General features: G+C 38.5%; 1 protein-coding gene across 1 annotated transcript; it reads left to right on the forward strand.

Moving 5' to 3' along the window:
• Nucleotides 1-27,197, forward strand: zc3hc1 (zinc finger, C3HC-type containing 1). The gene is made up of 10 exons (XM_066669238.1): nucleotides 1-241; nucleotides 2,968-3,070; nucleotides 3,218-3,368; nucleotides 3,462-3,545; nucleotides 3,625-3,752; nucleotides 11,964-12,091; nucleotides 13,136-13,382; nucleotides 13,681-13,866; nucleotides 16,902-17,114; nucleotides 27,005-27,197. Exons 1-10 carry the CDS (start codon nucleotides 108-110, stop codon nucleotides 27,050-27,052), a joined length of 1,422 nt encoding a protein of 473 aa, XP_066525335.1. The 5' UTR covers nucleotides 1-107; the 3' UTR covers nucleotides 27,053-27,197.
• Nucleotides 27,198-27,878: the final 681 nt, after the last annotated feature.

Consider the following 27,878-nt stretch of genomic DNA (forward strand, 5'->3'; position numbering starts at 1 on the left):
AATGCACCTCTAGTTGACGATATGCCAAATACCCACAGGAGAAGAAGAGAAACCGCGTTCACAAAACGAAGAAATAGTATAAACTCTATCGTTTTTTACTTCAGATTATGGCAACTTTAGGAAATGACGGAGACCCCATCGAACATCGTGATAAATCAGAAAAGTCGTCAGTAGTGTCTCCATTAAAAATTCGACAACTTCTCCGGGACGGATTTGCTTCAGAACACAATGCCTTAAATCGGTATGTGGGCTTCATAGAAATAGCTTAGTACAGAAGTGGTAGCACTAGCTGCAATATGCTGACAAATCTATATCACATTCGTGAATCCGAACGCCATAGGTGTTAGGTAGCTAACGTTACTAATTCCCAGCTTACGATTCGTTTTTTTCTATATTTACAACCACGCATTCGTTGGTTTCATAGTTTCTAATTCAGCGAATGTCGGTAAATTAAGGGAGTGTTCAAACGGCATATTTTGTATCTTCAGACATAGATCGACAAATAGTGATGTGCTAATCATTTGAGAGTTTTGTTTATCTTTTTACTCTGGCGGATACCTCACATACCTCACAACTGGAACAACGGTACGATAAAAAATTTGCATAAAAAAACATGCGGTCATTTCATTCCAAAAACTAATTGGAAATATGGCACATAAACTAGTGCATAAGGGCAAAGGAATAAAAAAAAAACTCTCCAAGGTGATTTTATGACTCAAAACATGCATATGTTTTACCAGAGAGTGCAGGCCCTGCAGAAACTAAGTGATTGCATCTAAGCAGCAGTAGATTCCACTAGAGCTTTTGGCTGATAAGGTGTTGCAATGGTATAGGTGTTCGACGTTATAGGTAGTTGCTATGGTGTGTTAGATTGTTAAGGTTCTTAAAGTTTTTAGCTTTTTGTGGGTGCTCAAACATTGTTAAGATAAGATATATAAGGTGCCACTCTGCTATAGCTGTTGGTTGAGGTCTAGTGTAAAGTTTCCTCAATCAGTGATGGTTTGGGGAGCAATGTCATCTGCTGGTGTTGGTCTACTGTGTTGTATTAAGTCCAAAGTCAGTGCAGCTATCTACCATGAAATGTTTGCGCACTTAATGCTTCTCTCTGCTGACAAGCTTTATGGAGATTTAATTTTCCAGCAGGACTTGGCACTTGTCCACACTGCCAAAAGTACTTATACATGGTTTAATGACCACAGTATCACTGTGCTTGATTGACCAGCAAACTTGCCTGACATGGGGTATTGTCAAGAGGAAAATGAGGAAAAACCCGACCCAACAATTCAGATGAGCTGAAGCCCACTATCAAAGCAACCTGGGCTTCCATAACACCTCAGCAGTGCCGCAGGCTGATTGCCTCCATGTTATGCCGCAATGATGCAGTAAATCATGCAAAAAGAGCTCCGACCAAGTATTGAGTGCATATACCGTACATTCTACTTTTCAGTAGGCCATCATTTGTTTTAAAAATAATTTTTTAAATTGGACTTATTTTCTAATTTTCTGAGATAATGGTTTTTGGGATTTCCATTGGCTGTAAGCCATAATAAATTAACTTTTTGATGATATTCAAAATTATTCAAATGCACCTGTATATGATAGGAAAAGGTTATGGCGGGGAGCTCATCATTTATGTAGAAATAATTACAGGTATAATGAAGGTCCAGTCACCTCGTATAAAATTAGACAAACCAGAAAAAACCCATTGTTCATCTGAATTTTTCTAATCTGAATATTTTACCAGTTCAAAATGTCAAATTTATCAAATGCCATACAAAAATAATTCAGACATAACATTTTCTGATCAATATAATTCAGCTATTAAAAATTCAATTCAAATACATATTATTGATTTAACACAAACCATAAATTTGCAACACCCTACATTCATCACTGTAGGACTCATTTTGAGATAAAATCAACGTTTTTAAATACTGTGGTATACAGTTACTGTCCAACCCTACAATAATTGGAAACATTACAATAAATGGAGACCTGCTGTGTGTGATCCACTCATACCAGCACAATACACATTACCACAACGTCAGTGTCACTGCAGCACTGAAAATGATCTAACACCTAAATCATACCTGTTCTGTGGTGTTCTTGACCATTTGAAGAACATGCTGATCCTGTAAGAGTGCTGGTTTTTTGAGTGCTCATGGTGTGCACAGATTTAATGGGCCCCATTGAAAACTTAGATGTGTTTACATGCAGCAGCGTTAACTGTTTTTAGTTATGCCTGAAGTCAGGGGACATGGTGTACTTAATTGCAATGTCAATTGTTTCTCTTTTTCTTTAGCATTTGGTCCTCTATAAAAAGATAGCTTTGGAAGTTGTTCATAAAGTCAGTGGCAAACAACTATTTTAGACGTTAGTGTTTCGCTGCATTCACACTGAAAGCTGCCATTCCACTCAGGCATTCTGCCACTCAGATGTCACATGCATACCGTTTACATGAAAAGGCACTCCCCCAGTGCCTAATAATTCTAGGCATAAACAGACAGACAGCCCTTTGTGATCTAAAAAGGTAGGGTGCGTAATAATAGAAGTAAGTTCACTCAAGTACTGAGAGGTGAGTCAATTTAAAACTTTTGACATGCAAAGCAGAATTTTGTAATCTATTCAGGATTTGACTACCAGCTGAACTACTGCTCATAATAATGGACAGAAATGGTCAAATTTCCTAATTCACGTTAGAACTCTGGCTGGACTTACTGAAATTTGTCTAAATATTTACTGGAACATCTTGAATGAATTTCTCAACATAATGTATTATTGATAATACACCCGAATCTTTGCAATATTCTGTATGATTAAGCAAAGCTAGAAATATGACTTATATTTTCATCAGAATGAACTGTGTATCATATAGTACCTATTTTGGAGTTATACTTGTTCTTGATTGCTATTTTAAACGTTGAACTCTTAAAATATTAACTCTCTCTTTTTTTTTTTTTATTTCAGTCCAGCTCTGAGTTCAGACTCACTGGCTTGCACTGTTGTCCATGATGCACCTTCTGAGGGTACAAGCAAAAATGCATTTTTTGACAGGGTGGAATCTTTCTCAATATCCTTTATTGCTCATTGGCTCATATTTTAATGTACCCTTTAATCCTCATATTTGTATAAGTGTTTAGTCCTTTTTGTAAGTATATGCTTCTGTTTTATTTAAATTTAAATGGCTAACTTTGGCAATATTTCTTAATTTTTAAACTGTTTGAAATGGTCAGGAAAGCCCTGTGTTCTCTCACCATTAAGATGCGCTCAGTATGGCTGGATAAATGTGGACACTGACATTCTTAAGTGTTCAAGTTGTCAGACTTTCCTTTGTGCATCTATTCAGCCAACACTGGACTATAAAAAATGTGAGTTAAAATCAAAAGAGTATTTTTAATCTTAGGCTGTAACTGACTAGAAAACATGTTAAATCTGCATTTGTATATTTTTTGCTTTTCAAGATGAAGGACGGGTTTTGGAGTTGAAAATCCAGCTTCAAACACAACATGAAAAGTTCTGCTCATGGCCAGATTTCCCATGCCCTGGTATTTATTTCAATCAGCCAATTTCAGTACAGTCTTGTTTTTTATTTCCAGTATATGATTTCTGCTCTTTCTCTTTTAGATTGGTTCTGGATGGTTCCAGTGGATGAGCCTGAGAAACTAATTAAAGGCTTCCTAGAGCGTTTCAGATGTGCTTGCCTTTTACAACAGCAGCTACCTATCATAAACCCAGAACTTTTCAAATCAATGGTAAGAATCTCTTTAAATTTCTTAATTTTTTTCAGAGGTTATGCTAATGTTTCCATGTACAGAAATGCCAACATTTCCCCTCAAAGGTTTATATTCTGTGGCTTTGCTTGTTTGAGGGTGGGATCATAACAGGAATGTGCCTTGTAAAAGGAGAAGAAATGCTGAAATTTTAGAAAAACACTCCTGTATGTGCAAGTTGCACTTTTATAATACTAAATATTTCTGTTGCTCTGTTGCAGGTTTATGAGTTGCTATTAACACACAAGGCTCCTTTTCAGTGCATAATAAGCGTGAAGGCCAGTATTTGGTCCCTCTTCCAATTTGCTGTATCACTGTTGCTACCCTGTTTTTCAAATACTTATAATCCTCAACTCCCACTTAATTTTGAACAGTGAATGTCTACTGTCCACATTATAGGATATATACACATACACATGAGTGCAACAAGCTATCTTTCATTAAACATTCAGTATTTCAAAATTCAAAATAGTTAGGAAAGAGGGTTTGGAGGAAGGTTGTTGGTTTGAATTCCACAACTTGCTTTCCAGGTGCTTGGGATGGCTGCTGGCTACTCTGGGCACTGCCTCAGTGCATTAGTGTATGTGTGTGTGCTAAATGTGCATTGATGGGTTAAACGTGCATGCCACATTAACTGCCTATAAATTAAAAATAGAACACTTAGTCCTGCAGCAGATTTAATGGCTCTTTAGTCAGTGTCTGTCTCTCTCTATTTCTCCCTTTACCTCCCCCCGCCCTCCTCTCTCTCCCGTTTTTACCGACCCTCAGTTTCACAGACAGACATGACCAAGTATCTGTACCAATAAACACATTCTCATTCAAACCCACACATGCGCACACATCATGAAATGTTTCTTTATATTGAAGGAGAATATGCTATAAATGGTTCTATATAGCCCCTTTTAGAAAAAGCACTGCTGCCCAGTTAAAACATCTATCAAAAATAGCAACTTTTACAGGAGAAGGGGAAAACTTAACTTTCAATGGAAGTCAATGTAAAACCATTTAATTCCAAGTAATTTTGATGCATTACTAATGGTCCATTTGCCTTGAAATTATGCACAATGTGAAGGACATCTGCTGTGTTCAAATCATGTGTTTATCTTTGGAGACTGAAAAGTGTGTGTGTGTAGTATTATAATATAAATTTAATATAGTGTACACACACACACAGAGTAATACCTTGACCTTATGAGTTTCATTTGTTCTGTGACCAAGCTCATAACTCAATTTGCTTGTATATCAAATTTAATTTTAAATTTCCCCATTAAAATGAATTGAAATGTTATTAATCAATTAATTAATTAATCAATCAATTAATTAATTTGATAATCATCAAATTAAAAGAAATAAACACTTGAAATATCAGTCTGTGTTTAATGAATGAGTATAATATACAAGTTTCACATTTTGAATGGAATTACTAAAATAAATCAACTTTTTCATGATATTCTAATTTTATGACAAGCACTTGTAATTTTTGGGGAAAGCTTTTCTGAATTGCAGCTGTATTTCTATGAGTTGTGGAATCCATGCTCCAATCCTGGAAGACACACAGTAAAGGATGACCAATAATAAATAATTATTAAAATTTATCTTCTTACAATTTTTTGGATACCACATATGTCCATACTGGGTGAATATCCACGGACTAGTTCGCACTCAGAAGGCTATAGCTACATCTTTTGGCCAAAGGACTCTAAAGTTTAATGCATTTCTACATTGAATATTTATAAATGGTCAATAATAATAATATGGCCAATAATAATAAGGTCATGGCTCATTTATTATTGTGGTTCATAAGGCCTAATTGTGGTAATTTTTGCTTCAACAGCAGTGGTGCACAGTAATGAAGTAAATGTAATTCATTACTGTACTTGAGTAGGGTTTCTTTATTTTTATTTTTATTTTTTTTTTCTTCTCCCCCCTTCAATTATCTGTACCTTACTGAAGTTTTCCATTTTGGCTGACTTTTTACTTTAACCCACTTTAACCTCCACTACATTTAAAAAACAAATATCTTAATTTTTACTCCAATCCATTATGAAAATCTACCCTTCCTTTTTGTTTAAGTGTGGGTAAAATAGTACCATATCTGAATAAACCTCCCAGCTATAAATTGCGGTACCGTTGCTAGGAGACACTGCACTAAAACAAGTGAAAATGTTTCTCTGCATAAAACCGATAATACCAAATGCAGACCTCTTTCTTTCAACTGTTGTGCGAATTTGAGACTGTTATTTCATAATGGTTCTAAGAACAGAAAATGATTACTTTACAAAGTGTCCTATGCCATTGTAAAAGTTTATACTGTTTTGTTACACTGTTATGTTTAAACGTCAACAGCTTTGTAAACGTTGTGGTATGCGGAGACACAAGAAGTTACATTTCTGGATAGGTGGCTGTGCTGCCTATGGCATAGGTTCGACACAAGCATTAATTGGGCATAATACTCAGGTGACCTCTGTCGGTTTGGAGGGGTAACACAAAGACTGGGGAACCAAGAGTTACACAGTCTTTTTTTTTTTTCAATTATTTATTTATCATTTCCAACTTTGACAACTCAAAGAATTAAGAACAAATAAACATACAGGCAAATAGATTAGGAGAAAAAAAAAAAAAAAAACAAAACAAATGAGGGTCACCAATACATAATGTCAACATACAGTCCCGACACAGATTATAAAGTCAGAGTTTCATTAGTGGTTCCCATATACTTTGGAAGACTTCTTCTTTGTCTTTTAATATAAGAGTTCGTTGTTCCAGTTGCAGTGTTTCCATCAAGATTTTTCTGAACAGATTGAAAGTTGGAGGCCTTTGCTGATTCCAGTTAAATAAGATGCATTTCTTTGCTATATATGATATCATTCCGAGCCTATTAGCAAGAATAGGGTCCAAAGTCCTATCCAGATCAGTACCAAACAGGTATTGTATAGGTGTAAAATTGGTATTTCCAGAGCCTTAACAGTCAAGTTGTGTATAACTTTCCAAAAGTATTTTAAGTTCCAAAACACATGCATATATGAAACATGTTTGGAAACATTTTGCTTAAATGGACTGGAGTGAGATATATTCTATGCATGAATTTATAATTCTGTTCTATTATTTTATTACATGACAATGAAGTAAAAACATTTCGATACATCTTTTCCCATTGTTCATCAGTAAAGGTACAGCCCAAATCTCTTTGCCATACGTTTTTAAGTCCGATTAAGGAGGAGTTATGACTATCTAGCAAAGTACTATAGATCAAAGAAATTTTCCCTTTCAATGATACAGACTTTAACAGAATCTCCTCCGAGCCTGATAGTTCTTGCCACACTTGATCTGATTTTTCCAAAGTATTAATTAAATGTCGAATTTGTAAATATTTATAGAAATCTTGTTTTGGGATACCAAATTCAGATCTTAGTTCTGAAAAAGATTTAAGGAAACTATTTTTAAACAAGTTCTGAAAGTTTTGGATACCATGTTCTTTCCACTTTGTGAACAGAGACTTGCCTATTGTAGGTGGTAGATCTGGATTGTAAGACGGGGGCTAAGATAGATATTTTAGCAAAAGAGCCACAAAACTTCTTTACATCTTTACAAGTATATTATGTATCACATAGGTTCACTAGAGTCTTTTCACCTACATTGTGTTAAGCATGAGTCTTGTTACAAAAGTGATAATAGGACATTAGAGTCATAATACCTCGTTGTATTTTTACATTCGATACCCAAGTACTTTTGAAGGTAAATACTTTTTTACTTTTACTCAAGTGGAGATCTACAACAAGGACTTCTACTTTTACTGGAGTAATATTTTACTTTTTCAAGTACGTGGTTTGTGTACTTTGTTCACCACAGTTCAACGGAAACCTGTTCCACTCATGTTCCAAGTGTCAGTTTTGTTCTAGGATCTAGGAATTGTTTGTGGTGTATTATCTGTTCACTTGAAGGCTTGCACATTAGGCCTTGTGCTTGCAAATTAGGTTCATTTTGCAGCAAGAAACCCACAATGTATATTTTGTGGTGCACTCTTTACAGCCTGATGGTGTCATAAAGCAGCTTTACAGAGTTGAATTTAAAAAATATTTAAACTATACTATAATATTACTATCACGTGGTACATGAGGTGGTTGTGTTCAGAAATGTTTTATTTCCCATCCTGACTGAATGAGGCCACCTACTTAGGAATTCCATGATCCAAATACAGATGGAAGTTTTCAAGCCCAGCTGCTTCAGATTTCTTACTGAACACTGAGGGATAATGGTGATGAATTCTGCGCTGAAATCTGTGAACAGCAGAATGTAACTGTTTTTCCTGGTGAGTTAAATGGTTGAAGATGGTGTCTGTTGAATGGCTAAATCAACATGCGAATTACACATTGTCTAGTGTGGGGGGCTAGCTACTTTTGATTTGCCTAATGATGAGCCTCTTGAACTACTTAATTATTACTGATAAGTTCCCTAGAATTGTAGTCATTGGACAGGAAACATCTTGTTGGCAAAACACTAAAGACTTCTTTGGCATTGGGATGATGGTTGTTAAGCACATAGTGATGAACATTATGCTTATAGACCTGTTTAAGATGTTTGTCAAAACATCTGCTAGCTGGTCTACTTTATGATTTACAGTCTGGCAGGCTTCAAGATTTTGACCATGTGTTTGGTCCTCAATACGTCATCTTTGATGAGACAAAGTATCTGGTTGTTTATTGAGAATAGGTGGATATCATTACTTGCTGTTATGTTTGTCTTTCAAATATATGTAAATAAATCTTTCAGAGCATCTAGTTGGGAGGCATCAATATCAAAAACGTGATTACTTGTAGTTAATGCTGGACTGGATACCCTGCCACTTGCTATGTGTGTCAGCAGAACCTGGAATTGGGAATATTTTCTGTGTAGAGGTGCAATTTTCCTCTCTGGTTGTCTAGGACAGGTTGGCTCTTGCTGTACTCTTGCCTACTTTCTTTTGATTTAAAGGGCTGTTTATATGTTTCTTAGCAGCACATGCACCTCTGATGCAGATACTCTGACTTGAGTCGAACTTAAGTCGCTCAAACAGTGACTTCAGACTCACCTTGCCTTCAAATGACTTGGACTCGAGATTTGGGACTTGTGAACAATCTTTGTGTAATGTAACTTATTGTTATTATTACTATCATTAGGTTTTTAATGTGTATGTTTGTTGTTTGTTTGGTGACCAGCATTCAGTTCCCTTCCTGCCATGTACAAAGAAGTATGCGCACATCCATAGATATCAGCACTGACCATGGCAGCAACAAGTTCACCCACTGTAGTTGGGTCATTAAATTTGATTATAAAATATAATTCTTTATTAGCAATTATTGTTTAAATATTGCTTGATTTTTAATTATAGTAGTACATGGAGTAAGCTTATAGGCTGCATATTTATTTGTAATTCAAATTGATCGTACAGCTGATCAGTTTGATACTAGTGTGTGCTAAAAATGACAGTACTGTATATGATTTTTAAATTATGATTTTTAAATTATAAGGAATAGCAATGCAGTTAATTGGACTTCAGCTCAAAGACTTGAGCCTTAACTCAAAAAAATGATTTGTGAACATCTCTGCTCAGATGTCATCAAGGCTTATAGTTTAGAGTGTGATTAAGTTCTTTGCGAAAGCAATGTCATCAATGTGCATGCTGAGGTATCCAGTTACTGATTAAAATGTTTTTCTCCAGGCTGATGGTGTCAACATTATTTGCTGCCCCTCTAAACCAATCACAGTTGTTGTTCTCAAAACAGTCCTGAAGAGCCATTATAGCTCCGAGGACAATCTTATCAAGTAAAATGCAAAGTGTCGGATGCCATCACTGGACTCTAGAGCAGTGGAGATGTGTTCTCTGGAGTGACAAATTACGCTTCTCCGTCTGGCAAGCTAATGAATGAGTCTGGGTTTGGCAGTTGCCAGGACAATGTTACTTGTCTGACTGCATTGTGCCAAGTGTAAAGTTTGGTGGAGGGGGATTATGGTGTGGTGTTGTTTTTCAGGTGTTGGGCTCTGCTCTTTAGTTCCAGTGAAAGGAACTATTAATTCTTTGGCATTACAAGAAATTTTGGACAATTTCATGCTCTCAACTTTGTGAGAACAGCTTGGGGATAGACCCTTCCTGTTGCATCATGGCTGCATACCAGTGCACAAATCAAGGTTTATAAAGATGTGGGTTATATGACTAGCCTGCAACACGACACAACACCTTTAGGTTGAATTAGTGCGGAGACTACTACCGGGTCTTCTAATCCAACATCAGTGTCTGAGCTCACAAATGTGTTCTGGAAAAATGTTCTAAGATTTGCATAAACACACACCTAAAAATCATGAAAAGCCTTCCCAGGAGAGTTGAAGTTGTTATAATTGCAGAGGGCGAGCTGACATCATATTAAACCCTATGAATTTAGAATGGGCTGTTCATTTGTGTGTGAAGGCAGACAACTAGGGGATACTTATGGCATTATATGTGTAATTCCACCTGTAAAAACAGCAACAAGAGGCTACAATGCTTGGCAGAGATTATGTAATGCAGCATTTTAAATTCATGGCAAATAAATAGATCTCACACAAAAATATTCCAAAAGAAATTTACCTCAAACAATTTTTTTTAATGTTTCAATTTGTTACATATAATTTCCAGATACATTGAAGAAAAAATAATGGTGTCACCCAATGTTGAGGAAATTATGGAATCATCAACAAAAGCAAAATCAGGCAATCCTAGTTTAGGTGCATTGCCGTTGTCTTTACAAGAATCACAGATATTTCATTAATGGAAAGAGAGTCACCATGTGAGTTCACAATATACATACTTATTAGAAGTCCTTGAAAGTAATGTAGACTCTGGGTAATTAACTAATGTGACAGCTGATATATATATATATATATATAATGTGTGTGTGTGTGTGTGCGGATATTTATTAGACATACCATTGTTTTTCTTGTGAAATTCCCTCTTCCCATTGAAAAAACAAAAGTTGGATCCAAAATGGCTGACTTCAAAATGGCCACCATGGTCACTACCCATCAGGTTCCCGTTCACATATACTAATGTGGTAAACAGGAAATTCCATTTTATTAAGGGGTGTCCATATAAGAGGCCCACCGTGTGTGTGTGTGTGTGTATGTATGTATATATATATATATATATGTATATGTATGTATGTATGTATATGTATAAAAGTTGGGACACTAAACAAATTGTGAATAAAAACTGAATGATGTGGAGATGGCAAATGTCAATATTTTATTCGTAATAGAACATAGATAACAGATCAAAAGTTTAATCTGAGTAAATGTAACATTTTAAAGGAAAAATATGTTGATTCAAAATTTCAGTGTCAACAAATCCCAAAAAAGTTGGGACAAGTAGCAATAAGAAAAATTTCAAAAAAGAAATTGAGCAAATAACGAACAGCTGGAAGACCAATTAACACTAATTAGGTCAGTTGACAATATGATTGGGTATAAAAAGAGCTTCTCAGAGTATCAGTATCTCTCTGAAGCCAAAATGGTAAGAGGATCACCAATTCCACCATTGCTGTGCAGAAAGATACCGAGCATAACATCATCAAAAGATTCAGAGAATCTGGAACAATTCTGTGTGTAAGGGTCAAGGCTGTAAAACTCTACTGGATGCTTGTGATCTCCGGGCCCTTGAACGTCACTGCACCTCAAACAGGAATGCCATTGTCAAGGAAATAACAGAATGGGCTCAGGAATACTTCCAGAAAGCATTGTCAGTGAACACAATCCGCCGTTGCCAGCTGAAACTCTACAGTTCATAGAGGAAGGCATTTCTAAGCAAGCTCCACAAGCTCAGACATTTGCACTGGCCCAGGGGTCTTTTAAGATGGAGTGTGGTACATTCTCTCAGTTTAAACTTTTGATCTGTGATTTGTGTTCTATTCTGAATATATTGAACTATATTTGAGAGCAAAAGGCCTTTAGTGTACACAGTAAAAGGTCAGCTCAGCCTTGCTGGCTTCAGTCTTTGTTGGAAGCATGTTCTTCCTTCACTAATGTGGCATTTGTTGTTCTTAGGGTGGAAATCTAGCTAATTGGTAAAACTTTAAATTGAGGAAAAAATTGGTTAAAACTAATAAAGTATTTTTAATGACTGTTCTGTTTGCTTATATTACTTGCAAGCTGTTTCTAGGTTATTTCATTTGTGTTTCTTTGTAGGCATTGACTGAAGATGTGATCTGCAGCCTGTTGCCGTTAACTGAGCAAAAGCAGAATGACTTTTCTTTGGATCAACCTAACATACAGATGGCAGCGTCTATTCTAGCCCTCTGTGGCTGGGAAGCAAGGTGGGAAGATGCACTATTGCATTAACACAGAGACTGAAATGATCGTTTTTACTGATATAATAACCTAATTTTCTAGTCCAGCCAAACAGATTTGATTATTGGCCTAGGCCCAGAATATTTTTTAACAAGAGAGAAAGAACAAGAGAAAGAGTGAATGTGTAGGAGGGAGGAAAATATGTAAACTTTCTGTAAGTATAGGCAAATTTCCTACATAAATAATCGCTCACTTGGAAACAAGCCCAAATTGAACTTAATCATTTAGTGAAAATTTGTAGTGTTGTAGTCTTGCATTTATATTGTCAAGACACAATCCCACTAATGTCTGGACTGGTTTGCAAAAGATGGCCAATCCTGGAGTTAAGCTGCATCTACAGACTCAAATCAGTTACAGTGAGCCAATTAGTGATTTTAAATTTCAGTGCCTGAAATGAGGCATTATCTGTGAATTAAAGATGTTCTTCCCCTCTTTTGAACAGTGGCGCCAACAGTGTGGTGTAATTCAACAATGTGGCGTATGGGCATAAGTCCAAGATACAAGTTATTTTGGTGCTATTTTCCATATGGTTTTCTACTTTACCATTAGAAGGTTGTTAATTTGTGGACATGAAGGGATGCACATTATCAGCAACAGTTTTGCTATAGGCTGTTTTTTATTTGCATTAACAGCCCCAACATGTGTCAGGCTTGATTTCTGACACAAAGTAGGTTGGTTCATATATTCATGCTGTGTGGGTAGCAAATTCTGACCCAGACATCCGTGTGCCTCAGAAGAAATTGTGATTTTTCTAGTCATTTCATAGTTTTTGACCATAGCTTTTCTGTCACTTTGAACTAGTCTCTGCATTCTTGAGGGATGTCTATCATCCGCACCACACTTCTGTCTACAGAACAGTCCATCACAGGATGTTTTTCTTAAATGTATCATGCTAAATAATTAAAACACTTTCTAGTTTCTAATTTGTTGTTGATTATGTTGGCACCTTTCTAATCAAAGGTGTTTTAGCAGCATTAACTCTTTTTGTGTGTGTGTTTATGTTTATGTAGCCCAGGTCAATATGAACTGAATCTGCCAACTCTCAACTGCGCACTTTGCATGAGGAAAGTAGGCCTGTGGAACTTCCACCAATTGGAGGGTGGTTTGGGTGATGGGGACAACTTTTCGTACTCCCAGTTTTCCACTCTGTTTCCAGAGGGACGTATTGGGGACAGATTGACATCCACTTCCTCTTCCCAGTCCACAACTGCATGTCGCATGAAACTTCGTAGCCAGGACAACACACGCATAGAGCAGGTTGTACACAACTATTCTGATAATGTTGTGGGAGAAATTCTTCTAAGTTTGAATGCACAATTTTACACATAATAATAATCTGCAAACCAAATTCCAAGAATTAAAAGGAAAAATACTTTTTCCTTTTAATTCTTAGAATTTGGTTTGCAGATTATTATTATGTGTAAAATTTTGAAACAAAATTAATTCCATACATCAGTGCTCCATAAATCATACAATCTTTGCTTAAATCATTGGGAGTAATTTGTGTTCTGTTACTTATAAAGATAATTTCCTGAACCTTGTTGTTCGTATATAGTCTGAAAGTACATCATCCCTCCCTCGCACAAGGAGTAGGGACTCCCCTAGCCCTAATGAGGATATAGCAAGGGGCAAAAGGCCCTTAACACGGAGCAGAGGCCACGGAGACAACCTGAACGCCGAAACACCTTCCAGCCCCCAAAGAAAAACAAAACGCCCACGGCTCTCTTTCTCCAGTGGTCCTGTAAGTACAAACTATTTTAGTAATGGGGTTTTGGAATGGCAGATAGTAATGCTATGTTATTGACATTTAACTCTTTTATGAACATTCTGAATGGCATAACCAGGTGTTCTGTGATTTTGTTTTACTCCAGTAGAGAAGAGAAAAATTGTCTCAGGCATTTTAATTTTAAATACACACACACACACACACACACACACAAAACAATTTATGGAACATTCGTTTGGGGGTGTGGGCAAGTTGGGGGGAGGATGCATATGTCTAAAATGGTTGAGAACCCCTCATCTAAGTAGCTGCAGTGGTTCATAATATAACATATGTTTGAGTACTGAGAAGCAAGATCAATTAGAAATTAATGTAGTAGCCTTATAGTGTTTAATGTTTATTTTGTGTTCTGAATTTGATAGGCAGCCATGATAATTTATGGATTTGTACAGCCACACTATGAACATTGGCTGCAGCATTCTGGACCAGCTGAAACATTTTTAGTCTTGTGCAGGACATTGCATGAACTCATTTATTTAGCATCTTGCATTGATAGTACATTTGTTAGCTTAGAAATATTTTGAAAATGAAGCAAGCTATTCTAGTAATACTACTACTTTTCATCAGAGGACAGATCAGAATAAATTGTAATGCCAATGTTTTTTCACAGATGTGTCTGATGTGTCCAACTCCGACTGGAAACGAGTCAGACTTACTGCCAGCCATACAAACCAGACTCCTGCTCTGTTTGTACAGGGACTGGATGGCTCGTAGCAAAGAGCCCAGTACCCCATACTACCCGAGCACCCCACACAAAATACCCCGATGGATGCGTGGGAGTTTGCTCAACCACTCTACGTGTGTTTTGTGGATCTGGAGAAGGCATTCGGGTTCCTCTGCCAAACGTTCCCAGCAAACACTCAGCACACGTTTGGGCCTGCCAGGTCTGTCCGGCATCCTCCCCCGCCATCTGATCCAACTCACCACCAGGTGGGGATCAGTTGACAGCTCAGCACCTCTCTTCACCCGAGTGTCCAGAACATATGGCCGCAGGTCCGATGATATGACTATAAAGTCGATCATCGAAATGCGGCTTATGGTATCCTGATGCCAGGTGTACTTGTGGACACCCTTATGCTCGAACTTGGTGTTCGTAATGGACAAACAGTGACGGGCCCAGAAATTGAATAACTGAACACCACTCGGGTTCAGATCAGCGGGGCCGTTCCTTCCAATCATGCCCTCCAGGTCTCACTGTCATTACCCACGTGAGCATTGAAGTCCCCCAGCAGAACAACAAGTGTTCTCCAGCACCCCCTCTAGGGTCCCTGAGAAGGCATGGTACTCTGAACTGCTGTTCGGTGCATAAGCACAAACAACAGTCAGAGCCTTTTTCCCAACCCGAAGGCGCAGGGAAATTGCCCTCTCGTCCACTGGGGTAAACCCCAACGTATAGGCGCTAAGCCGGGGGGCTATGAGTAAGCCCACTCCTGCCTTACGCCTCTCACCCTGGGCAACTCCCGAGTGAAAGGGCATCCAGCCCCTATCAAGGAGATTGGTTCCAGAGCCCATACTGTGTGTCGAGGTGGGCCCAACTATATCTGGCCAGTACCTCTCAACCTCGCACCCCAGCTCAGGCTCTTTTCCCACCAGAGAGGTTACATTCCATGTGTCAAAAGCCAGTTTCAGTAACCGAGGATCAGAACGACAGGGCCCCCGACACCGGCTGCCACATGACAGACCCGGATTACTACCTCTCCCACAGGTGGTGGGCCCATAGGAGAATGGACCCATATTACTCCTTCGAGCTGAGCCCGGCCAGACCCCATGAGTGAAAGTCCGGCCACCAGGCGCTCGCCAAGGGACCCCTCCCCCAGGCCTGGCTCCAGGGTGAGGCCCCGGTACCCCTACTCCGGGCAAGGGAGGTTGTGTCCCTGTTCTTAATCTATTCATCTTGGTCTTTATAGCCCATCACCTAGGACCAATTTGCCTTGGGAGACCCTACCAGGGAGCTGAACCCCCCCCCAAACCTTACCTAGTGTCCCTAAATGAGTAAAAAACTATGTTCTGGTGGAGAGAACACACTAAAGGCCAATTTTTGCTTTTGCATCGACTCAATGAAGAGCCTATGCCTTAGCCTTTGAAGGTATCTAATGCCGTTGTGCGTTGGTGTCTACATCGCTCATCAAAAACAAGGCCAAACCACTAGCTCTCAATTTCAAACATTTTTGTCAACCTATATAGCACACAATGCAGTGGTGCAGTGATATTAGTTTTACCTACAGCATAGGTTAAGCATATACAAACAAGGCTTAATACTCAGGAGACACCAACCTCTGTTGGTTTGGAGGGGCAGCAAATTGAGTGTGGTTAATAGTTGATATATCATCATTCATTTCATTTAATCTTTGCCCATTTCTGCTGTGTTCATGCATGTTATACTAATTAATGACATTCTATTAAATAACTAGGGAACCAAGAGTTACACTAGAGTCTTTTCTCCTACAATGTGTTAAGCGTTGTTCAGAGTCTTGTTACAAAAATGATAATGGGACATTAACGCCATAATACCTCATGGTACTTTTACATTTGATACCCAAGTACGTTGAAGGTAAATACTTTTCTACTTTTACTCAAGTGGAGATCTACAACGAGGACTTCTACTTTTACTGGAGTATTTTACTTTTTCAAGTACATGGTTTGTATACTTTGTCCACCACTGTTCAACGGATACCTGGTCCACTCATGTTCCAAGTGTCAGTCTTGTTCTAGGATCTAGGAACTCTTTGGGGTGTATTATCTATTGCATTTTACAAAAATGTCCCAACTTTTATGGAAATGAAGTTTCTACAGTTTCGTGTTTTGCTTCTTTGAAAGCATTTCTGAATTTGCATGCATTATACAGATTGCGCTCTAGGATGGTACGCTTGTAGCATAATTTAACATTTAACATTCATGTTAAATTATTTGACATACTGTAGGTATTTTTAAAAATCTATAATTTTTTTATTGTCATATATTGTTTTACTTTAACTGCTTCTGATTTGTTGCAGGAAGGGCTCTTGCATAGGTGCTTGTTTGATCCAATTGCCCAACACAGAAATTGGTGCCCGTGGGTAAACGCTGTAAATGAACAAGCAGGCCTGGAAAGTTTACTATCTAAGCGATGCGAGATGGAACTTCCTGTATCAGGCTGGAAAGCTACACTTGGAATTCTCCTGACAAAGAAAAGAGGACCTAGTCCAATAAGAGCTTTGTCATCTCAGGTAGGCAGGACACTTAACATGTTAACAATCAAATTTATTTATATAGCGCTTTTCACAACTGATGTTGTCACAAAGCAGCTTCACAGAATTCCAGTAAGACAAAGATTTGACATGAAATGTAAAAACAAATGTAAAACCCTCAATTGAGCAAGCCAGGGGCGACAGTGGCAAGGAAAAACTCCCCCAGCTGAGGAAGAAACCTTGGGAGGAACCAAGGCTCACAAGGGGTGACCCATCCTCCTCTGGTCAATCTACAGGTGATAATAGTTAGTAGTCCATGAGAACTTCAGTGTAGGGACAGCTTCAAGGCACTTGGTGGTTGTTGGAGCGTGGGCAGCTGGTCTGAAGCGTGGAGGAGGGTATCGACAGTCATCCATCAGTGTCCAGACAGACAGGTGGGCAGTTGTTTACTCGGAAAGATGTAAAGGGATGGAATTAGTTTTGAACTGTTTTGTGTTTATAAAGTAGAAAATATGAAAATTTCCAGAGTGTGGCTAATGACTCCGGCAGATCTGACTATGACAGCTTTAACTAAAAGGAGAGAACCAGGACACACAGACACGGGAGCATCCTGAAACACTGGCATCCCTCCGCTCCACCGTCAACAAACCTGAGTGATCGTGAGAAGCGGCGGGACGACAGCACCAGCGTCTCAGTTTACTATAATTCCCTGTGTCCATGGACCCCCCGGATCTGCCGCCTTTATCTATGGGGGAGCATTAGCTACCAAAAGATAAACTAAACAAATGTGTTTTTAGCCTAGATTTGAAGATTGCGACTGTGTCTGAGTCCCGAACATTTTCTGGAAGATCATTCCAGAGTCTGGGGGCTTTATAAGAAAAGGCTCTTCCCCCAGCTGAGGCCTTCTGAATTCTGGGAACAATTAAAAATCCAGTATTCTGTGATCTGAGTGAACGTGGAGGCTCATAATAGGAAATTGTATCTTGAAGATATTCAGGAGCAAGCCCATGTAGAGCTTTATATGTTAATAACAAAATTTTGTAGTCAATGCGGAATTTAACAGGCAGCCAATGAAGTGATGATAAAACTGGGCTGATATGTTCAAATTTTCTAGTTTTTGTGACGACCCTAGCTGCAGCATTTTGAACTAGTTGAAGTTTTCTTAAATTGCTGCTGGTGCATCCTGATAGTAGTGTGTTACAGTAGTCAAGCCTTGAAGTAATAAAGGCATGTACTAATGTTTCTGCGTCCTGGAGGGATAAGGCATTTCTAATCTTAGCAATATTGCGAAGATGTAAAAAAGCTGTCCTAGTGATACTACCTATGTGTTGATCAAATGATAAATCCGGGTCAATTATGACACCAAGATTTTTTGCTGCTGAACCAGGTTTAACTGGAAAGTCAGCTAGATTTAAAATTAAATCTGATAATTTATTTCTTGCCACTTTTGGACCCAAAAGCAGGACCTCTGTTTTGTTGCTGTTTAGAAGGAGGAAGTTACGCAACATCCAGCCTTTCACGTCTTTTACACAGTCCTCTATTTTCTTTAATCTGTGTTTGTCATCGGGCTTGGCTGAAATATACAATTGTGTGTCGTCTGCGTAACAGTAAAAGTTAATGTCATGGTTTCTTATAACTGTGCCTAGCGGTAACATGTATAATGTAAATAATAATGGACCTAAAATAGAGCCTTGTGGAATTCCAAATCTTACTTTAGAATAATTTGAATTTAGATTGTTTACTTTTACGAATTGATAACGTTCCGTTAAGTAAGATTTGAACCATAATAGGGCTGTCCCTGTGATTCCAACCATGTTTTCTAACCTTTCTATGAGAATATTGTGGTCTATTGTATCGAAGGCTGCGCTTAGGTCAAGAAGCACCAACAGGGATACGTGGCTTTGATCAGAGGCAAGAAGATCATTTGTTATCTTGACTAGAGCTGTCTCTGTACTATGATGTTGCCTGAATCCAGATTGGAATTTTTCATATATATGATTCTTATGTAGATATGAACTAAGTTGTTGGGCCACAGCTCTTTCTAAGATCTTGGACAGAAATGGCAAATTAGAAATAGGCCTGTAATTAGACAGTGTACTAGCATCAAGATTTGGTTTCTTGATCATAGGTTTAATAACTGCTAGTTTAAAAGCTTTGGGTACATGGCCCAGACTAAGGGATGAGTTTACTATAGTTAAAAGAGGATCAATAATAGCTGGTAGTACTTCTTTGAGCAACTTTGTGGGAATTGCATCAAGTGTGCAAGTTGTACAGTTTGCGGAGGTGATAATCTTCTCTAGTTCTAATTGTGGGAGTGGGTAAAAGGTTTCAAGTCTTTCTTTTACAGTTATATTATGTTTTATATCATTCACATCGGGTGGCAGCCAGGATGGATTTGATCCTGTGGCTTGAGTTTGTTGTCTAATATTCTCAATTTTATTATTAAAAAAGTCCATAAAATCTTTACTGGTGAGAGTTGCTGGAATTAGTTGTTCAGAACCTGCTTGATTTTTTGTAATTCTAGAAAACACACTAAACAGTGCTCTCGGATTATTTTTATTATTGGAGATCAGCGAGGCCAGATATGCTGAGCGAGCTTTAGTGAGGGCATTTCTATACTCTATAAGGCTGTCCTTCCAGGCAGAATGGAACACTTCAAGCTTGGTTGATCGCCATTTCCGCTCTAGTTTTCGCAATGTTTGTTTTAAAGTACGGGTCTTATCATTATACCATGGTGCGAGCTTTTTCTGTCTTATACTTTTATGTTTAAGTGGTGCTACCTTTTCTAAAGTAGATCGACAGGTATTTTCTAGGTAATCAGTTAGTACATCTAGGTCCATTGGGTCTGATGGAGTTGGAACTGGGGTCGATAGTTCTGGTAGGTTTTCTATAAATTGTAGGGCGGTAGATGGTTTTATTATACGCCTTGTAGAATAGCGAGGGTTCTTACATATATTATGGCTAAAACGTAGCTCATATGAAATTAAGTAATGATCGGAGATTGCTGAGGATTGCGGTAAGATATTAATTTTATCAATGTTAAGACCTAGTGTCAGAACTAAGTCTAAAGTGTGGCTGCAGTAGTGTGTAGGCCCTGTTACATTTTGAGAAATACCAATAGAGTCTAAGATTGAGGTAAATGCCTTTTTTAGTGGGTCACTTTCCTTCTCAAAATGGATATTGAAATCTCCTACAATTATAACTTTATGATTGCACACCGCTAGGTTTGTAGCAAAATCGCTGAATTCTTTCAGAAATTCTAAGTAAGGCCCTGGTGGTCTATAAATGTTGCATAATAAATATATGTTGCATAATAAAAAAGTCCTTTTTTGTGACCAGATTTGTAATAATAGTGGAGAGTACCTCAAAAGAAGAGAAGGTGTCACATTGTTTAAGACTAATTTCTAGGGTATTTTGGTAAATTACACATACTCCACCTCCTTTGCCTGATATTCTTGGGCTATGTGCATAATTATAGCCTAGGGGGGTGGCTTCATTTAGTGCTAAATATTCATTTGGCCTAACCCACATTTCCGTGAGACAGAAAACATTGAATTTATGATCACTTATAATATCATTTACGATGAGTGCTTTTGAGTTTAGTGATCTTATGTTGAGTAACCCAAATTTTAGTTCTGAGGTTTTGCTGCTAGGTGTTTATGATTTAATATTGATTAGGTTGCTGAAACAGGCTGATTTTGTTTTTCTACTTTTACATTTAGTTCGGGGGAAAGACACAGTCTCAATACAGTTGAACCTGGGTGACGCCTCAAGACAGTTCGCAGACGGTCGGTTTAGCCTGTCTGTCTGCGGCCTGGTCCCGGCTCTGGATTGTCAGCAGCTATCTACACTACTCTGCTGACTAACTAAAAGACTATGTGCTATGCTGCAAGAAAGTAAGGCAGCACCCTCCCGCGTGGGGTGGATACCATCCCTACCTATAAGACCAGGCTTGCCCTCAAAACGTAACCAATTGTCTATAAAGCCCACTTGATTTTCGGAACACCACTTGGACATCCAGCAGTTTAACGCCCAAAGTCTGCTGTAAGCTTCGTCGCCACGCCGCATTGGTATGGGGCCAGAGCAGATTACGGCATCGGACATCGTCTGGGCCAGTTTAATCACCTCTGTAATATTACCCTTAGTTACCTCAGACTGCCGCAGACGAATATCATTGGCCCCTACATGAATGACTACCCTTGAATATCTCCTATTAGCTAACAGTCTAAGGTTGCCACTAATATCCGGCGCTCTGGCTCCCGATAAACAGCTAACTGTTACTGCCGGCGCCCCTAAAGGAGTAGCTAATTTCACGTGTCGAACAATAGAGTCTCCTATAACCAGAGCACTCTTAACAGGCTCCTCAGCGGGTGCTTCGCTGAGCAGGGCAAACCTGTTTGACACGCGAATCGGAGGAGCGTGGTGTCCCGGTGGGCTAGCTTTGGCCTCAGCGTTAGCATCAGCCTTAGCTTTCCGGCTATGACGCCGAGACGTCACCCATTCACCCCGCTGTGAGGGCTCTAACGCCGGAGTCGTGGGGGTGCTAACTCTCCCTAAGGCACCCGGAGTTGCTAACACTGAATCTCGCTGTTTATCCCTTAACAATAATAAGCTCGGGATGCGCACTTCTAACTGGTCCACTTTATCCACCAGAGAGCTAACTAGCTGACACTTAGTACAAACACAACCACTATCTTTATCGCTAGAGGTGGAAAAGGGGGTTAAACTAAACATGCCACACTCTGAGCAGGCAAAACAGCCAGTAGTAGCCATGGAATTGCAGGTACTTACCGCTTTTAGTTGATTGTAGTAACTTACACCAAGAACGTTACTCCAGGGTCCAGTGGCAGTTTTAGTGCCTCTGTAATGAATATTCCTGCGGAGACAATCTAAAAGATAGATCTATGGATGGTTAGTAGGTTATAAAAACAGATATAAATATAGAAATAACAGTGGAAACGAGTAAACAGGAAAACCCGAGCGATCAAAACAGCTTCCAAACGGGTACAGAAACAGCCAAACGGGTTAAACCATGCCATTATGGATTTCGTTTAATACATTTTAGTGATTTTACTATTTTTATTATTGTGTTTATTAGTTATATGTTATTCAGAATGAATAAATCATATAAAAATGTACCAAAACCTGATTTAATTTAATTTTTCTGCTATGGTAATTATACAGGGTGGGCCATTTATATGGATACATCTTAATAAAATGGGAATGGTTGGTGATATTAAATTCCTGTTTGTGGCACATTAGTATATGGGAGGGGGGAAACTTTTCAAGATGGGTGGTGACCATGGTGGCCATTTTGAAGTCAGACATTTTGATCCAAATTTTGTTATTTCAATGGGAAGAGGGTCATGTGACACATCAAACTTATTGGGAATGTCACAAGAAAAACAATGGTGTGCTTGGTTTTATTGTAACTTTATTCTTTCATGAGTTATTTACAAGTTTCTGACCACTTATAAAATGTGTTCAAAATGTGTTCAACACAAGTCCCGTTGTGTTGGATTGTCAATGCAACCCTCTTCTCCCACTCTTCACACACTGATAGCAACACCACAGGAGAAATGCTAGCTCAGGCTTCCAGTATCCATAGTTGGTCATACATAAACATGCCAGATTTTGTGTTGCAGGCATTGCATCCGCTGGTTTCCTTAAATTTAGAATAGAATAGAATAGCTTTTTATTGTCGCTGAGAAAACAATGTTCAGAACAGTGTTAAAACAGTGAAATGTAGTTTTAGCATCCTCTCTCAGGCAGCAGTTAAAATCTAATATATATATATATATATATATATACATGTATATGTGTGTGTGTGTGTGTGTGTATGTATGTGTGTGTGTGCAAAATAGCAGATTGTTCAGAGGCATTAACACAGAAGATATATACAGGCTTAATTTAAAAGTGCTGCGTGCAATTGCTTGTCCATTAGAATGGGTCCGTTGATTCTACTGATTATCTATCAGGACGGATTGGTTACAGTAGTTTGGGGGGGGGGGGTGGGGGGTTTGATGACTTTCACAGCCTGGGGAAAGAAGCTGTGTTTCAACCTGTTTGTCTTTGCTTTTAATTGTCTGAATATCTTTTTGGAGGGGAGGGGAGGAAACAGAGTGTGTACAGGGTGCGTGATGTCCATTGAAATGCTGGTAGCCTTTTTCTTGAGTCAGCTGTTGTAAATGTTGCTGAGGGGGGGTAGTGAAGTTCCTATGATTTTTTTCCACCCCTCACCACTCACTGCAGGTCTCTCCTGTCTTGTGCTGTGCAACTGGTGAACCAGACTGTGCAGCAGTATGTCAGGATGCTCTCAGTTGTGGCTCTGTAAAAGTTCACCAGCAAGTGTTGAGGGAGGTGGGAGTGCTTCAGTTTCCTGAGGAAGTAGAGTCTCTATTGTGCCTTCCGCACTTGGTGTTGGGTGTTGAAGGCCCATGTGAGGTCAGCAGAGATGTGTACTCCCAGGAACTTGAAGTGTTCCACTCTCTCAACCTTCACTCCATTGATGAGGAGGGCCGTGGTCTCGGTGCGGGTGGATCTTCTGAAATCCACGACCATCTCCTTGGTTTTATTTGGGTTCAATTTCAGCTTGCTGTTCTTACACCACGTTGTCAAGTGCCGGACCTCCTCCCTGTAGGCTGACTCGTTGTTGTCCTACAACGGTGGTATCATCAGCAAACTTGATGATATTATTGGAGGTGTGAATGGGGGAGCAGTCATATGTGAAGAGTGAGTAAAGGAGGGGGCCTGTGTTCAAGATGAGAGTTGAGGATGTGCGGTCTCCCATCCTGACGTATTGGGGTCTGTTGCTCAGGAAGTCCAATATCCATAAGCATAGTGAACTCCATAAGTGAACTGCCTAGCCCAGATCGCCCCGTTTTTTGACCAGGTTTTGTGGAATGACTGTATTAAAGGCTGAACAAAAGTCCACGAACAACATCCTTACATATAAATTTTTCTGTTCTAGATGAGTGAGGGCTCAGTGGAGAGCTGTGATCACAGCATCCTCTGTTGACCTGTTGGTTCTGTAGGCAAACTGAGGTTGGTCAAGGTCAGCTGGGATGGCAGATCTGATGTGAGGGATAATGAGTTTCTCAAAGCATTTAGAGATGATGGGAGTTAGGGCGAACGGGAGGTAGTCGTTTAGGCAGCACACTGTGTTTTTCTTTGCTGCTGGGAGGCTGATTTGAGGCAGGTGGGAACTGCAGATTGTTGCAGAGAGAGGTTGAAGATTATGGTGAACACTCCTGCCAGCTGGTCTGCGCAGAGCTTTAGAATACGTCCAGCAACACCATCTGGTCCAGGAGCTTTTCTAGTGTTTAATTTACAATATAAAATTAATTCAGTCATTGGAAAATCTTTGTACATTTGTCAGTTAATTAAAAGTTCAAGAGAACGAACAAATCACAAATTCTTGCTTTTATAGCATTTTCCAGAAATAAGATATATACCAGTGTCCATTCTGAGTTCCACTGACCATACAGGAACACTAATATTATAATTACAGACTGTTGATTCACTGCCTTCTTTCATTTGTTCAAGTGCAATACTACATTGTACGGCTACATACGCAATAAGTTTGACGCGAAAGCACTCCACAAACACAATTTTATTTGTTCTATAGAGATTTAGTAAAGAATTCAAAGTTTACAAAGAATTTCCGTTTGTTTTCGGTCTGAAAACTATGTTGCTCAGTATTTCGTACATCCTTCCAGCTCTAACTAAGATGACTCATCAAAATGAGGGCAGTTCCAAAAAAATGTAATGTTCCAACTACAAATGAACTAGAGGGGGGAAAGGTTCAAACAAATAAAAAGGGAAATATTCAAAACTAATAAGCAAATATGGTATTTGTAACAAATTACATTTAAAGAGCCTTTTAAGAATATAAGGCTATCGTCCATTTGTTGCTCTGTATATTTTTCCTATTTCACCCTAGTCTTCAGTGGTCAGGACCACCACAGAGCAAGTATGATTTTGGTGGAGGATAATTCTCAGTGCTGCAGTGACACCGACATGATGGTATGTTAGTATGTGTTGTGTGGATCACATACAGCAGTGCTACTGGATATTTCAAACCCCTTAGTTGGAACAGATCACCAACCAAAGAGTGTGAGTGTGTGTGTGTCATCCCTTTGTTAATTCATTGGGTTAAATATGATACCCCCCTTTGCTGGTATAACGGTTTCAATTCTTCTAGCAAGGATTGGATGTGTGTTGGAAATTTTGACTATTCTTCCAGAAGTGCATTTGTGAGGTCAGGTGATGAGGTTGGACAAAAAGGCCTGGCTCACAGTCTCCTCTCTAAGTTATCCCATCAGGTGGAGGTCATGGCTGTGTGCAGACGAGTCAAGTTTATCCACACCAAACTCACTCATCCAGGAAGGGGTCATCCCCAAACTGTTCCCACAAATGTGGGAGCATGAAATTGTCCAAAATCTCTCGGTATGCTGAAGCATTAAGAGTTCTTTTCACTAAGGAGCTGAACACAACTCCTGGAAAAACAACCCCACTCCATAATTATGCACAGTGCAGTCAGACAAGTACTGTTCTCCTGGCAACCGCAAATCCTCAGAACCTCAGGCTTCACATCAGATTCAAGATATTGTCCTTGTGCTGTTTGAGATCTTTTTCTGTATGCTCAAATACAGGGTCATGCACTCCATATGCTGAATTTCTTTGACCACTTCCATCCATTGGTCAACAGTTCACTTGTAGCCATTTCCTTGTAATAGCTTTTCTGCTGGCTGCTGTAAGAATTTGGAATAAGTATTTGTCCCTTTTCCTTCATTCTCCAGGCATAAATCCAAAGTACAAACTGGTACAGTTATAGGGTATATCCAACTCTAGAATTACAGATATTTTATCTCTTATTTCTTTCCCAAATTAAATTAATGTAGGACAGGACCAGAAAATTTATATGATCTGCATATTTTTGCCATCATTCCTCTAACAAGAGCTGCTTTGTTTTAATTGATTCAAAGTTTGTTTAGGTGATACAAAAAATGACTTACTGACTTCCAGCAAAATTCCCTCCAAGTGTAGTTCTGGTTTGGGAGCTGCAAATGCTATCCCATTCCTCATCTGTAATAGTCACTTCAAGTTAATTTTACCATAGTTCCCAAGTTAATTTTATAAATGTTATGTAATAAAATTAGTACAAAATTATCAGTTAAATCAAAACTTCATTGCAGAATAAAAACATAAGGAACATTTGAAAATAAATAAATTTAAAATCTAAAACTTTCTATATAAAAAAAATATTTGTAAATATATTCTGAATCTTTTCTGTGGCAAATACATCCAGTTATCTTTAATTGTTTATTAATTTTATTTATAAATAATCTTTATTTATTATTGGTGAGATCTTTCTAGAACCAGGTTCTAGAACATAGTTTGAAAAGGCACACACAAGTCTTTGAAGGGTGCACAGTTTTCAGTGCATTTACAGGACACAAACCAAGCCTAGATGAAACCTGTCTTTGGAGCCTTGCCTTGGAGATTGCATATTGGCATGTAAAGTTCTCTGGTAACATATGGAAAAAGATTCTGTGGTCTGAGAAGGAAACTGAACTCTGGGCAAAACAGCCAATCCTATGCTTAGCACATTGGAATATACACACATTTTTGTTATTTGCCTTACTTAACATAAGCTAGTTTTGTTGTTTTTGTTAAGTCAACACTGGTTTTATCAAATAACAGGATTAAAAAAAATTAATAAGCAGCAATTCAAGTATGCTCTTGACTTTTGACAATAAATATGTAATGTTTCGGTTCTATAAACTGCATCTTTTGTTAGTAAAGTTTATTTTTAAATCTGTATTTTGAGGAGGTTAATCTGTATTTTGAGGAGATTAATTTGTCTGCATAAAAATGCCTATGCCAGCCTTCCATGGTCTCCTTTTTTTCCCCTCTGTCCCCTCTAGGTTCCTGAGGACAAATCAGAAAGGGTGTTCTCCATATTCCGTAAATAACTGTTCAAATCCTTAGTAGAAGCCTGAAAAAATACCAAAACCATAACCCTGGTTGTGCTCCCTTGATTTGTATTTGTATTCTGTTATACTTGCTTAGTTTGATGTACTTGGCTTTCCACAGATAAAACTGCATGTGCTTTTTTTTTACAAAATAAATAAACCAATTAATAATTGCAGGCTTTTTTATTGTAAAAAATCAGGTGGTACTTTGAAACAGTTGTAACAGCCAAATATTAAATGAGATGTAAATTTATCATTTGTTTGTGCTGTGAAATAATTTTTTTTCTTCACATTTAAAATCCATACATGTTAATCCTTTTTTCTTAAAAAGGTCATGCAAATAAATGATTGCTTTTATTTTGCACTTGCTGTACTAAATAATCTTACATATGCTTGGCAAATAATTTAAATCTTATATTTAATTGAAAATACAATATTTTAAATTATGAAACTGAGAAATTAGGTTTATTGCCCATTGTAAATTAGATTCAATTAACACATTTCAAAAATATAAAGGGCAGCATAAGACTGGAAATCATTGATGACATGTCCTCCATGCTTAAAAGGAGAGGGACCATCCATCCAGTATCGTTCACCATTAACAGTGCTTTCACCAATATGAATGTCATGCACACCATGTGCAATAATTCACCCTAATTCCACCACAGATGCAGTAGCGGTAATTACATGGAAAGGCATTGGCACCTTACATTCAGATTCCGCTGGCACATGCCAATGGAAACGGCATCTTGCACTTGGGTGACAGGGACATCGACATCTTGCATATCTAAACATTAGGGTAAAAACTGATTTTAAAAGAAAATCC

The sequence above is a fragment of the Hoplias malabaricus genome, chromosome 4, assembly GCF_029633855.1.
Source record: "Hoplias malabaricus isolate fHopMal1 chromosome 4, fHopMal1.hap1, whole genome shotgun sequence".
Taxonomy (NCBI): Eukaryota; Metazoa; Chordata; class Actinopteri; order Characiformes; family Erythrinidae; genus Hoplias; species Hoplias malabaricus.